General features: G+C 39.3%; 1 protein-coding gene across 1 annotated transcript in view; it reads left to right on the top strand.

Moving 5' to 3' along the window:
• Positions 1-15,208, top strand: part of NID1 (nidogen 1) — a gene marked incomplete at its 5' end in the record, with an annotated part of 38,475 nt that overhangs the window by 10,442 nt on the left and 12,825 nt on the right. The window contains 5 exons of the mRNA XM_009707654.1: positions 1,112-1,240; positions 4,422-4,565; positions 5,297-5,419; positions 13,834-14,058; positions 14,691-14,863. Coding sequence (XP_009705956.1) covers positions 1,112-1,240; positions 4,422-4,565; positions 5,297-5,419; positions 13,834-14,058; positions 14,691-14,863 — 794 coding nt within the window. The remainder of the gene's footprint in view (positions 1-1,111; positions 1,241-4,421; positions 4,566-5,296; positions 5,420-13,833; positions 14,059-14,690; positions 14,864-15,208) is intronic.

Here is a 15,208-nt window from a genome sequence, read left to right as displayed (position 1 = left end):
ATTCAAAAATAAAAAAGAAAAGCTAATTTAAATTTTTTTTTTTTTTTTTTTTTTTTTTTTAATTGGGATCTCTTGACCCTTAGGACTAGCCACTCCAGCAAAATGAAATGTCCCGAGAGGCTGGTTTTGGGAAAGATAGGTTAGAAGGATGCTGGGGTAGCTGATGTGTCTCAATAATCAAAGTAAGCATGTTTGGCTGTCTTGAAGGGTTAAACTTGGTATGTTTTGCTAGCTTACAAAGCATCTTTCCTACCCAGTTTGTCTTTTCATAAAACCTGTGGGAACTTAGCTGTGAGAAATGTACTGTAATGCAAGTTCTGGTTAAAATGAGTCAACTAGGTTAAAACCTCTTGAGAGAGAGGAGGCATGGCATATGCACATGCGTACAGAGCACAGATATGTGGAACCCATTGAAATCATCTTTTCCGATACGTACTTTAAAAATCCTTTCTGTTCAAGGAGACTTTTATTTCCCAGCTCTGTCCATCTCTGTATTCTTAATGTATTTGGGTTTTGGTTTATAATCAAATCACTGCACAAATACTTGTTTTCAAGAGATGAAATGTGTATTAATGAAATATGCATCATCCTTATTAGTTAACCGAGTTGTGTTTTTGAAATAAACCAAAACACAACCCTCACCCCCACTCCAACCCTTACATCAACTTGCAAATGAAAACAACAGCATCATGCTCTCCCTCCCACTCCTCTGGTGCTGTGAGCTGAGCAGCAGTGGGTTAGAGACGTATGTGGATAATGAAAGGGGAAGTCTTTCCTAAAGTTCCTGCTCCCCCAGTAGTCATCACTGGTTCTGCATTTTCTTTCTCAGTGGCTCCTACTTCCTCTCTGATTTCCTGTCCCTTCCCCTTATTACTCCATTACAGAACCCCTTCTGGGTTGGTGGGGTTTTTTTTTGATGCAGATTAGCTGAGGACACAGTTACCTGAAAACTTATTTTCACGTTACTAATATATCTTAAGAGATACTGTCTGTCAAAGATGTGGTTTTAATACACAAGCCTGCTATTATTCAACAGTTGCACGGTTTCTGTTTTTCTGGCATCAGTATTAAATGCATCTTTGTAATAACCAGAAATCTTATAATATTCTAGATGTCGATGAATGTTCAGAGCAACCAGATCTATGTGGCAGCAATGCGATCTGCAATAACCAGCCGGGAACCTACCGCTGCGAGTGTGCTGAAGGATACCACTTTGCAGCAGATGGGCGGACTTGTGTTGGTGAGTTTCACGTTTCTTAAAAGCACTGCCCACTGGCTTCTGGGCTGTGATTCATCTCACAGAGACAGAAAACAGAGCTTCAAAGATCTGCACTGACTTCTGACGTGAGTTGAATTTAGGAGTTCATGGTGCAGTTAGTGATTACAATCCATTAGGTAACTGAAGAAGGGGCCTAAAGTACTTTCTTTTAATCTCATAAAAATTCCCAATTCAGAATGTTTCCACATAGAAAGTGGAAATTACTACTGAATGCTTCTGTCCTTTCTGTACCATTATTTAGCTGTATATTTCACATGGAAGTACAAATCAAATTTGTAAAAGAAGAGAAATTAAAGTGAGCAGTTATTAATTTGTTAGTATTTCACAGCATCTCACTTTCAAGATGAGGCAGGAGTTTTTCTGCATTTTCTGTAGTGCTGCACTTTGGATTTTGAGGGTTGTAAATTTTGTTTCCTTCTTGTATCTAATCCAGAATTAGATTTAACAGATTAGATTTTAGTTACAGATTCATCCCTTGGACAAGGCAGTGCACAGGTCTAAACCAGTGTGTCTTGGCTATTGCAGACTTAATTCTGAAGTGACACTTAATCATGCTGAAAAAGAATTATAGCTACAGATCATTTCACTGTTAAAATCTTTGAGATTTGGAGGAAATCTAGCTGGTTTGTTAATGGACCATTAAAACTTCAAATTTAGTAGTTGTCACTGAATTTAGTTATTTATATTTAATTTAAAAACTCTTTTCTGGAGGAAACCTGAGTTAATTTGTACTTGCTGGACTAAAGTTGTCCAGGGATATTTTTTCCTGTTTGCTCTGTTTTTCACTAAAATTCTAGAAATTCCATTTGATAGCTGGTAGAGTTGCAAGATGATTGTGTGGGATGTGTAGAGAAAGTGAATTTTCCATATAGAAAGAAAATCCACAAGCTTTACCCTCGACAACGTTAAGCTAGTTCTTTTGGGTGTCATTTATATTTCAAATATCAAAAGCTAAATAAAAAAATCTACAAATGGCAGATAGAAGAGGGGTAATGACTGTACTACTAGAGTTGCAACTGTCAGGATAGGATATAGATTAAATTTATTTTTTTTTTTAGTTAGAATTTTTGTCTTTGTTTGCAACCTGACAGTAATTCTATACTGACAAAACCTATACACACTATTCCAGCATGGTTGGACCAGTTCCTGTTTCTTTTGGAAATAACTAATAACAGATGAGGATTACGTTTGCTTGTGTCCTGACTGCTTTGTGATGGAAGCAGGAAGTTATCCTTTGATCAGCTAATGCTTTCAGGTCTTTTTTCATTATAGCCAAGACTGTTCTTCAGCTAAGACTGAGGAGCTTTCATCTTACAGCAGAAAGTTGCATTACTTCCCTTAAGTGTGTGACTTCGCATGCTGTGTATTACATTCCAGCATGAACCCCATTTCTCTGCTCCAGTAAGAATCACCATTCATGTCTGCTCACAGTGCAGACTTTGTTGCAGAACATTTGCAAAAAGCAAATTCTTCTGCCAGGGGACACTGGAAGGGGTAGGATGGGATGTGGAAGAGTAGCTTTATATTCTTTCCGTGATGTCTACCACCGTGCTTTTGTCACTTGGACCTGAAAGGGAACATTCTTCTCTCCAGCCATGATCCCAGTGGCTTCACTCTACCGCTTTTCCATGAAGTTAATGTGTCAAACGTCTAACACGTGCTAAGTAATTCCTTGCCCAGCTTCAAGGACTTCAGTCTGATCGCTTCCTTCAATCAAAACCAAACTTTGCATCCCTAAGAGTGAAGAGACAGAAGATGAACTTTAGTTTTCCCAACAGATTGAAAATAAATGTCATGGTAACCTTGTTCCCCTTTCCACAGGGGAGGGTTTTATAACCCACAGACAACTTGAACCCCAGAAGGGGCAACAGCTACCCTCTTTGTGCTTTTGCGGGTTGCTCTGGGATACCAGCTCTGACTTGGCTTTTCTAGAACTGCAGCTTTTTCATACCAGCTGGGTGACCCACTGGATAGCTTTACAAGAGAGTTGTAAATAAATCCTGTTCTCCTGTTTGTAGGCTGAGGAATAGCAGGACTTGGGGACTCCCTTTGAGCTCCACCTCCAAATCTTATGCCTTTATAATGGAGTTCTGAATAGATTATTTTTGTAATCTAAAACTTACTTCATCAAACTGAACAAATATGAATGGTTCTAACAATGATGTCAGAGAAATGGGAAAAATAACTGTTTTCAGATTTGGTTCTGATGGCAGATTTTTGTTATTTCCCTGCTGATACTGTGGTGCTTTCCATCTGTGTACTGTGATGAAAGGAGCATTGTAGAGTCTCATCTTGGTCGCTTGTCAACTCCTCATAAGAACTGTGTAAAGAAAACCTTAGTGGACTCTCTGTTACTGCAGCTGGAAGTCTGTTCCTAGATCTACATACTGCAAACTCATCTATTTCCAGGCCCCAAATTTTTGTAGTATTTTGCCTCCTCCTATTTTAAATACCATGGTTTCCTTTCCTCTTCTCTGACATAACAGGTAAGCATGGGCAGGGCTCCAACCACTACCTGAAATAATTTGTGTGTAAAGGAGTGCAATACCTTCAGAGTCACTGCTGTCAGCAATGAGAGAGTTATAAAAAGCTGCAGGACTTGTCCCAGGTTCCACTGTTTGTCAAAAATCTCTCCAATAGTTGACAAATGTGTTTATCTCCTATTGAGTGAGTCACAGCTCCTATTTGTTGCCAAGTGATGACAGCCTTGGGTCAGCGATAGGTTAGTGTAGCAGGATATCGAGTAATTCCCACTGCAGTCAACAGGCCACTTAGCTAACATGTAAGATGCCTTAAATTTCTTCATTCAGGACTGCTTTTTAAAAACAAAACTGTCACGGGTATTAAGATGTGTCACCATCGTAGCCTTTCTGCCCCTGTTCTATATTAACAGATATCTATGAGGTGCTGAGGACAATCAGTTCCTTATAAAACATTACTGAGGAGATTTAATGCCAAGGAAAGGGGAGATCTTGGCAAAAAAATTCCAACCCCCAAAACAAAAAAATCAGTTTCCTTGTTTCCTTTCTCTTCTGTATGCTTTCACAGCTGTTTTTCTCTGCCTATAAACTTATTGTAAGCTTCAGACTTTATGGTGGAAAATTCAAATTTTCATCTCCTCTCTTGTACGTGTAACCTGCAGCTGTTGAATACGTCGTAAACCATTGCCAGAGAGGCACACACAACTGTGACATTCCCCAGCGTGCCCAGTGTGTGTACACCGGAGGGTCCGCCTACATTTGCACATGCCTCCCTGGCTTCTCCGGAGATGGACGTGCCTGTGAGGGTGGGTAGCACCGTTTCTTGTGGGGTTTTTATACTCTTTATTGCACAACCTGCCTGGTCATTGCAATGTCCTATAGTTACTTGTGATTTAAAGTAGGAAATTTTGTAGTTAAGTCCCTCAGGCAGGCATTGCATTAAGCTTTTGTTCTTTCCTCCCCTCACTTTTCAATTCACTTTTCAATATTTGAGCTGCAGAAGGTCCAGGATGAAGTAAATGCAGAAATTGCAGTCGTTTCAATTAGCAGACCAGATCTTCATCTGCTGGAACTGTTTGTACTGTATTATAAAGGTGGTGACACATGATGCTCAGACTATATAAAAAGAGTTATATTCTGTTTCAACTCAGTTGGAGTGCAGCGAGGGAGCAGCTTTACCTGACTACATGTTGGTAACATTACTGGCCAAATCCTACTTCTCTTTCAGTGTTAAGTCTTTTCCTTGAGAAACATGGGCATATATTTCTAAAATACTGTGGAAGTTAATAATGCTAGTCAGCCATCGGAATAGCAGAGTGCAGGGATTTGCTGAGAGACAGAACCTAAAATACATGCATGCTTTTTTTTTCCCCTCCTTTGCATTTCTGTATAGCCGTTCTCCCAAAGGTCTGTAAGTCTAATCAGATATCCTAAAATAGGAGCCTGAAGGTAATATGACAGGTTTGCACTTTAATTCATGACTCTGATTTGTCCGTCAGGAAGCACAGTTATCTGAGATTGATCTTTTCTTTTACAGATGTAGATGAATGTCAACAGGGCCACTGTCATCCAGATGCTTTCTGCTACAACACTCCTGGGTCCTTCAGCTGCCAGTGTAAGGCAGGTTATCGTGGGGATGGTTTCCGGTGTGTGTTAGGAGGTAAAATTTTATAGTTCTTGAAAGTTGGACCAGAAATATAATTTGGGAACTGGAAGATACATGTTAATTTATTCCTCTCTGGAACAAATTGTGTATTGTCTTATTGGGAGCTTTATTCTTTCTCAAGTCTTTCAAGTTTTGAACTTTACCAAGCTTGTGTCAAAATCTGCATCTTGACTATTATTACTTTTCTGTGATATCCTGTTCAATGTCCCCTTTTACGTTTTGTTTGTTCTGTCCTCAGCAGTTCTCAGCCTCAAGCTGGTACTATCTTTTGAGGTGGCCTTATGTAAAGATTTGACCACAGATTGACTTGGTTTGCACACATGGTAGTCGCTTACCATAAAACACGTGGAACTGTTGGCAATGTAAATGAAATGCCACAATTATGGGAGAAAAGTGAAGAATGAGACCAAAGTACCTGCACTGTTGTCTGCAGTGGGATCTAGATGCCAACATGCCACATATAACCAGCAAGAGTCCAGAAAGACTAACTCCAGTTTGTAGCTAGCACTTAGTTGTTTCTATATTTACTCAGCTTGTTCTCTATTTAGCAGAAAGTTCTTTACATACCCACACTTCCATTCTTGCATTGTACTTTGGGCCTCGAAGTATGAAACTCTTGATCTTGAATGAATGCTTAAAAGAAGAAAGTAAGGAATACTGAAGCATGAAGTAGTATTGTTACAGTTACTTTTAATTCAAAAGTATGGCGAACCTATGGGAGGCAGCACTCAGGTTTTGCAGGATGGTGAGTGTTTTCATCCAGGAAATAAAGCCTAACTTCTGAGTGTATTCCAACTCAATTCTACCGCTTCTCAGATTCTTGCTGTTGGGCAAAAGACCTTGCACCTCTCAACAGACTGAAACTCAAACTGTGCAGCCAAGAGTAAGAAAAGCGTAGGATCACAGGAGGAGAAAGCAAGAAGCAATATGACTGAGGAAGAGGGCTCTCTTCATATTTCAGCTTCTGCACTGTGGTCTTAATGATGTCCAAAGTATTTGATGATTAAAAATTGTTGTTTTTTTTTTAAATAGCGGATGTGCTGGTTTAAAAGCGCTTGTCTGCATGGTACAATATTACTACCTGATGCGTTGCTGAAACTTAGTATTTTTCTTTTGCCACTGTATTCCCTAATTCTGAATTTCTGACTTTTTTGGCACAATTGGGTGCTCATATCTTAAACGATCCTTTGCCTTTTTGTTTTATAGGAAAGGCATAAAAAAATCACAAGTTTGTTTCTGGTTTTAGATCATATTTACATGACCCTTCGTTGTGTGCTCAACAACACGTATTATGTCAAATCACCCAGTGCTTGTAGGCTTTTCTGTCATGGGTAAACTGTAGGAGGTTTTGCAATGTTTAATTCTGAAGCTCCAGCTTTTGCCACTTTGTCAGTCTTTCAATATTATTTTTAACTTTTCATGCATGAATGCCCATGTGTATTTTCATTTTAATGCCAGATGAATGAAGAGCTACCTAGTGTTTCTGACCTGTGTCAAAATATTTAGCTAATCAACCAGCTGATAAAACCAGGATTATTCCTCCTAGTGGAGAAACTTGATGTGAGTAACTTGAAGCAAAATTGAATCTTCCAGTTCTTCAGGCAGAATTGTAGAGGCAGAAATATTGCTTTCATGTCTGGCACATCCTCTTTGTAGCTGAAACAGGTGGTTTGGTAGACTGATAACTTGAATTAAACCAATTAACTTTATTACCAGTGCATAATTAATTTCTTCTGAGTATATGTGATAGTATACTTAAGTGGAACTTTTTTGGTTTGGTGTTTTGTGTGTGTGTCATTTTTTTGTTGTTGTTTTTTTCTTTTTTTTTTTTTTTGTTAAGAACAGCACCTTTTCATAGGGATTGGTTAGCGTGTCTATTAAACTGCTAAGCACAGTGTACTATTTTGTAGTAGGTTTATGTTATTTTTTGCTGCTTATCCTGTACACTTCTTGACTTTCCATACTCAACACAGTTGTATCTTGAATGGGGATCTTTCCATGTCACAGCTTTAATGGTAGAAACAAAATATTTTGGAGAGTTTTGTTGTATCTACTGTTTTGGTGGGTGGGGATCTGCCAGGTTTTGTTAGTCTTCATGTATGCCCCTCTGGTTTTTGTTGTTTGTTGGGGGGTTTTTTGTACTATTTTGTACTGCCAGTAGAAGACATGCTTTAGAAACACTTGCATCAATTGGCTCTGCTCACGAAATGCTCTGAGGAGAAGAAACTTGTGTAGATCAGAAGTCTCACTTTTGCTGAATCCTGACTAAAGTACAGAGTATCTGTATTGCTCTGCGAGTCTGCAGCAATGGCAGTGTTTACAACAAACTCAGCTACTCCTCCCTTCTTGGAGAGTTAATAGAACAATAGCTGCCCTTGGGATGTCATCTGTTGCTAAAGCTTCAGTGCTTTTAAAATGAATATATGCAACAGTTAATCATTGCCAGGAAATAGAATCAAAATATACTTTCTGAAGCCTAGCAAAAAGCAGCTTAGTTTACTTTAACACCCAGCTTGTAAAGTAAGTTGCTTCAGAATGGAGATTCCAGATGAGGCTGTATTGTATTCAGCTGTAATTAGAGACCCATTCTTCCCCTTTTTACCCACCAAGGTTCTAATCTAATTAGCCTCAGTCAAGTCACAGAAGTCTTTCCTGGTTGTTAATAGCATGGAAAGTTTCATTTGTCCGAATACTCGGTTCTTTTTGCTGTACCCTTTTCTGATCCATGTGTACAATTGCATGCTTGTTTGGTGTCTTTGTTATTATATGAAAGCTACTGTTGAATCTTAGCACTGCTGAATGGCAACTCTTGAAACAAGTAGACTAACAAGTAAAATGGAATTGAGTCACACACAAGCAAATATCTGTAGGAGTGAACCAGCAGGTTAGTGAAAGAGTTAATGATGCTGGAATGTCCCACTGCTCACAGCTATTAAGAAAGTCTGTACTTCATTATTTCCTCACGCTTCATTTTTCCATTTCAAAAAACCAGATGTCTGAGTGTTTCTACCCCTGCAGACCCCAGACACTGTTTAGTAAACAGAAACAAATCTAGATTTTTGGAACTAGGGGTCTGACTGTTAAGAGCAATTCCCTGGTCCTCTGTATGCAATCCATTTCACATGAGAAATGCACTTAACAGGGCAACGCTGTAAGCGAAGGATTACAAAGGAAAATGAAGGGACAAAGGGAAGTGTGTTACATTGTTTTGGGTTTTTTCCTCCTCTTTTTTTGGCAATGTCTGAGGACAGCAATTAAAAATGTCAATATAACTCCTTGTGATATGTGGGGAATAGAGCGATCCACAGAGGAAATTAAAAAGTACTCTTTGACTACATACTGATTGTGGACACAGTTTTACATCACTTCTGTCTTTAGCTTGTGAATAAAAGCCTGTTTGAGTAGTTGTATCTGATCTTTTAAAATTTTTGAATGCTGTTGCAGAACTAATTGAATTTGGTTTAGTGTATCAGCCTGTAATCCCCTCTGCAAAATGGAAGGGAAGAAGTCCCATACATCTCTGTTTCTCATCCTGATTTCTCAGCCTCCATCTTTTTTTGGAAAAATCCATAAATCATTTTCTGCAGTGCTGCTGCAAGAGCTTTCCCTTATGACCAAAAAAGACTTTGTATATGGCTTTAGTTTTTTTTTCTTTTTCCCTGTTCTGTGTGTTTCTTCGCTTAGGTGAGAAACTCGTACATGTATGTTTTTCATCTGGCCTGCTTTCCATATCCATGCTATTTCCATTTCATTTTTTCAACTTCCATGATATATTTCAGTGACTTTTAAATTCCATATTGCTACTGGTAGTTTATGAAACAACTGAAAAAAAAATGTTTAAAACACTAAATACAAGTTTCTTTTTCTGAGGAAGGATATACATTTAGCTTGAGTTCAGGGTGCACAGTTCTACATATCTAGTCTGACTTGTGTGTGCTGTGGTCCATGGAACATAAATTCTTCATCACCCCTTTGATCTCTGTTCTGCACTACAGCTTCTCTCTTAAGAGCTCTTTTCTGTACACTGGTTCAATTTTTCAGCATCCTTTTGAACTGTGATCACCAGCGCTGCACCCAGTATTCCTTGAGTCATCTCCCCAGTCCCACATTGCTTCTCTATACCTGTGCGGTGTTCCCTGTCTATATGCTGAATTCTTGTTTATAGCCCCTCACAATCCCTGCAGCACTGAGCTGGGTGCTGGCAGCTTATCTGCTTGCAGTTGTCTGCTGATAGCTATGATCTGCTGATAGCTTTTTTTTGGTTGTGATTTCCAAGATAAGTCTATCTTTAGGGGCCAGCCTACACAGTGTATTCCAGGAAGAGTAGCTTTCCATTTGACTGTGAATCTACTTGTTGATTTTAATGAGCTCACTTTACGTAGTGATGAGGTCCTGTCTTTCTCATGTTTTGTGGCCTGTTTCTCTTCCACAAATGGTGGAACCTATGCTTGTATATTTTCCTCTGGAACCCTAATGAAGGAATTAAATTTCTTAATAAGGACATTTAAAACCAAGACTAAGGTAATACAGGAGCTTACTAGAAATACCACCACTACTTTATGACATTTGTCTGCTGACTCAGGTGATTTTTCAGTTTTTAATCATTTATCAAATTAAGGTAGCCCACAGTATGGTGCTTTCTTTTGAAAATGATACTGTCCTGTCGGCGTAAGTAGAGTGCCATAAGGAAACACAAAGCTGTTAGGTCAGTGTGTTACCTTCATCAGCCAAGCATCAACTGCATCAAAAAGCAGTGAGAACAGATTTTTACTTAATTTTATAACAAGCGCTAATTGGTAATGTTTAAACATAGATACTGAAAAAATATTGAAACTTGGTCCTGCTGTTAATAAAAGGCTGTTGCCGCCCCCGCTTTCCTGCATCACTGAAGATTACCCAGATCTCGCTCTTACTGTTCCTTTCATCTCTGGCAGGATGAACTAACCCTAGTCTATACCATTTTTCTCGTTGTTGACATGATCATTTGGTTTGGCTTTCAAATGTGGGTTTCAAAAATGGTAAGAACATCTGAAAATCAGGGCTGGTGACCCCTGGGTATGAAGCCTTGAAATAGGCATGACTTGTTTTCCATTTGCTACATCAGCTGTAGTAGTAGCTGTAACAGCATCGTTACACCAGTTAGGCGTTATTTGCCTTTAGCTCTAACTGTTGTAGTTAATGGAAGTTTTTCTTCATACTGGTCAAGAAATCAGAGAACTCTCCTAATGTTGTTTGTTCTGTGTCTTTGAAGAGTCTTGACTGGATGAAATATCGCTGTATTTATATTAAAGGAAGAGCATTAAAACCTCAATTAGGCTGCTGTCTTGAGGAAAGGATAGTTACTAGCCACAAGGTTTGTGTCTGGGAGCTGGCTTACAAAGTAGCCCTTGTACTACCTAAATATGTGCCCATTCTTCTTACATGTTTTGTTAAACTTCTGCTGTTAGCTCATCGAGGCAGGGAATGTGCTTTATTTACTGTGTCAATCTCATCTTTCAAACTCTGTCATAGCTAGCCTCATTTCAGAGAGTTAATTAATGCAATTTAAAACTTACAAAATCAGAGCATCTTTTCTTAAGCACGATGAGTAAAATGTTTGACTGTATAAGCAGTACAAGCAGACTATTTATCCCAGCCAGCTGCCATCTGTGTCTAAGGGGGTTGTGCCTTCACTGCTGCGTAGGCTACAGCACTGGACTGGGATTCAGCTCACTTTTCTTTAGGTGCCTCTAAACTGTAAGTATAGCAATCCTGCTCGTGATTCTGAGATGAGAGAAAAAATACAGTGTGGATTCCAAGTGCCTGGTTTGGACTGTCATAACTAGTTTAGGGGTGGTTTATAAATTTTAATATTAGCTAAATTCATGTTAGTGAGTCGAAATGAGTTTAATGTTGAAAGACAGCTCAAAATGATTGAGTCAGCACAGATGAACATGGAAACACTGGTTTTATTTCTTTTCAGAATGTTTCTTTAACATATATAACTTTTTTCAACAGTAGCAAGTGTGATAAGTAATCACAAATATAAGAGACTTTCAGGAGCACAGAAGCAGTAAAATACATAGTTATTCCTAACAGTGAGTGGCAACAGGGTATTTGACATGTTTTTATGCAACTGAAAAATCACTATTGATGGGATTTTTTACAAAGACCAAATCATATTCTCTGCCTTCTAGAAACTGAGTACTAATTTTGAAAATTAATTTGTTTGACTAAGTCTCTTGACTTTAGTGGGACTAATTGCCTAAGCAGGCTATTTGTGAGGTTGGTCTTGATCATTGTAATGTTAGTGCTCTTCAAAAATTCCACCAGTATTCCTGTATGAAATCTGCAGCTATAAATGTGAACATTGTCTTGAAATTCGAACAGACATTGGTATTTCAAGTTGCCAATAATACTAATATATTTTATGTATAACAGCTGGGTCGTATCTGGGAGTGTATACACACTCCTTTGTATAATTCATATTTGCTAACTCGTTTTCATAAAGTTGCTCTAGTTTATTGATTTTAAAAAATTGTAAGCTCTTGGATATTCTCTAATTCTGGGAGCTTCAGATGGGAAGGAAAAACGACCAGCTTCTAGGTTTGTTTTTGTGTCCCACTGAGAAGGAGCTAATAGCGTCTCTCAAAGATGACATGAATGCAACAAAGATTTTATTCTGCAATGAACAAAAGCCGGGTGGGTCGGTACCAATACTCTGTATTCCCCCAGCTTTCTCTCATGAGTGGTGCATATAATTAGAGCTTAAAAAAACCCCAACAAACCCACAACAACAAAAAAAACCCAAACCAAACAACAAACCAGCGGTGGCAAAACTATCCAGTTACTGGAATCAATATTTCTTTTACCTGCATGCTGTGTAGTGCATTGAACACAGGCAGACAAAATTTGAGATAGATAATGGAGGTTTTCTGTCAGTGTCTGGCTTTGTAGGTTGATACAAGGCTGTCCACCACCCACATTAAAGCTGATGCCAAACGTTTCAGTTGTTCAGAGTGAGCTGTTCTCCAGACATTTGTATTTCTCTAATTGTGTCCAGGTGCATGAAACTTGTCCAAAGCTTTTGCTTGCATAACTAGTTTAAATAATAATTAAAAAACTACCTCTTTTTTTTTGTATTTGTGTGATTTACACCGCACAAGTCTGTGGGCACAGGGGATTAGCTTTTGCTCAGCTGGGTTGGGTCTAGTCTGAGCCACACGGAGCTAATGCTGTCCACCAGGCAATGGGAAAACAAGGAAGGCGTAAATGGAAGTGTAATGTTAAAGCCTCTTCTGCAGGCAGTTTGTGCTGAGTGTTTCTAACTCTCTGTAGAAATCATGGACAGGAAAAAGATACTCCCCCGTAATTATAGCTCTTTCTGTCCCAGTGCACAGAACCCTTCAGGGCTCTCAAGTGTGAGGTAAAACTAAGCCAGATTTCTTTGTCTAGAGAAGGAAAAAGATTATTTTTAATGTATTCTTTTAATTTGATTATGTTGTTTGGCATCTAGAAGGTTATACTGATCCAGATGACATTCCCTGTTGTGCGACAGATAATACCATAAGATGATGTATATTTTAGTCCAGACTGTTTTGTAAAATTGAAACCAAAAGAACTGAATCCTGAATCTCCTGATAACCTGGAAAGTTAGCCTTTCCTCTTGTAACCTCTACAGTAATACATATGCATGTGGTGCAGCCATTGTGCATTGTATGTTTCTCTGTGTATGTAGTAGTACTCCTGTTTTCTGTGTAGCCGTACGTATATGTTTTACCTGGGCCTGGACTGGTCCCTGCAATTCCTTTCTTAGGTCCAAAAATCTCAAATGAGTGCTCAAACTTGATAATTGAACTCTAAAACCCTGAGGTACAATGAGTTGTTTTACTTCCTGGGCTCTGTAGAGAGCTCAGCATCTGCCTTGTGTTGTGGTTTTCTCTTCTGGCTCAGAAGGGAAACTTGGCTTCTAGCATTACGAAAAAGCCTTTATCCACTGTATGGCCTGGCTAATTAATCACATTTTAAGGCACATGGATACTTGCCAAATGAGTAGAGATCAGGTTCGCAAGCCGGACAGAATGTTCTTCCTGATGTGCCTCAAGGAGAAAGACTGTTTTCCAGCTTCTGTTTATGACAGTTCAATGTAGGAAGCTGCAGGGGGGCTGTTTGTTCTCTTTTGAACTAGACAGTGAAAGATAAAATGACGTAAGTTTAAGGCAAATGTGTCACATCTCCATAGCACAGCCTGTTCCTGAAGGTGCACTGAAGGCATATGCCTTCAAGGTTTGTAACAGTGCTGTGTTCCTCCTGTGGTGAGAATACTTGCATTTTAAGTGGCCAGCATACATTAACTGCTAATGGAACATAACTATTAGTTAAAACACAAATATTCACTGATTTTTCTTTTTTTATTTTTTTTTTCACAGAAGTAGAAAAGACCAAATGCCAGCGTGAACGAGAAGTAGCTCTTGGAAGTGGAGGCACTTTCTTCCCCAGGGAGATAAGGGTTGGTCACTTCATTCCCCAGTGTGATGAGCATGGGAATTACCTACCCACTCAGTGCCATGGCAGCAGTGGATATTGTTGGTGTGTGGATAGGGATGGAAATGAGATTGATGGCACCAGAAGCGGCCCAGGAGTTCGACCACCATGTAAGTGGCTGAAGCACTTGTTTCTTGTGGGTTTCTCTCCACCCAAGTGCACTGTCTCCCAAATGTGGGGCTCACTCATGCTTCTGAGATACAGCACTGACTTGAAGCAATGCAGATCTTTGCTGTCCCAGTGACAATACGCCTTGTGCTGCAGCCCTTCGATTACTCCAGTGTACACTTTTCCTTCAGTCAGGGCATCTGGACAACGGTGGTGAGCCGCTGAATAAGATGATGGTTTTCTGACTTTTTCCCTGCCTTGAAACTGTGAGGGGCCCCTATAGTTTCTGCCCTTTGAAGGTGTGGTAACTGGCTTGCCTCAGGAAATGAAGGATGTTCCTTCCTACATCCTCCTCACTTCAGCTGCAAAATAAGATAGGTTTTTCTAAATATTTGAAGGAAAGAGCAATTACAGAGCTGAACATTCAAAGACTTATGTCACTTGCTCCTTCTCTGTCAGCCAAGGGGAAAAATTCAGAAGCTTTCTGCTTCTGATTATAGTTATTAGTGTCTGCTTATAGGGCTGTTTCCTTCTAAGAAGTCTGACTGTAATTGTGTCTCTGCAAATACCAAGGAGCCTTGTTATGCTGTACAAGCTAATTTTTTCCCCATCTGTTTCCTTCTGTGTTAACAAGGTCTGAGCACAGCTGCTCCTCCTGTTGTTATTGGGCCCTCTGTTCGACCAGATACAGTACCTCTTCCGCCAGGAACGCACTTGCTTTTTGCCCAAAGTGGTAAAATTGAACACGTTCCACTTGAGGGAAACAATATGAAGAAAAACGGTGCAAAAGCACTCTTGCATATTCCAGTAAGTAACCTACTATACTGCGTCCATGTGTTTTAGAAGACGTGTGACAAAGATGAAAGTGAGAGTGTTTATCTGTGTAATTTGATAATTTAAGTTCCAAACTCAGTTTTTAGTCTTGGTTAAAATTTCAGTATCCCATCACTTTGTCACTGAAAATTCCTGACGTGACTAGTCAAAAAGCCTAAAACTAAGCTATAGAAAAAATTATTTGCCTTTAAAGAATAGCTCATAAGACAAAAATCTGATATTTGTGATCTCACATGCCTCCAACGGTTCATCATATAAACTCTTCTACACTCACACTTCCATTGGCTTTCTGACTCTGGCATAGAAGTCTAGGAGACC

Source organism: Cariama cristata, unplaced genomic scaffold (assembly GCF_000690535.1).
Source record: "Cariama cristata isolate BGI_N322 unplaced genomic scaffold, ASM69053v1 scaffold18909, whole genome shotgun sequence".
NCBI classification, from domain to species: domain Eukaryota; kingdom Metazoa; phylum Chordata; class Aves; order Cariamiformes; family Cariamidae; genus Cariama; species Cariama cristata.
This window is presented reverse-complemented; position numbering and strand designations above follow the sequence as displayed.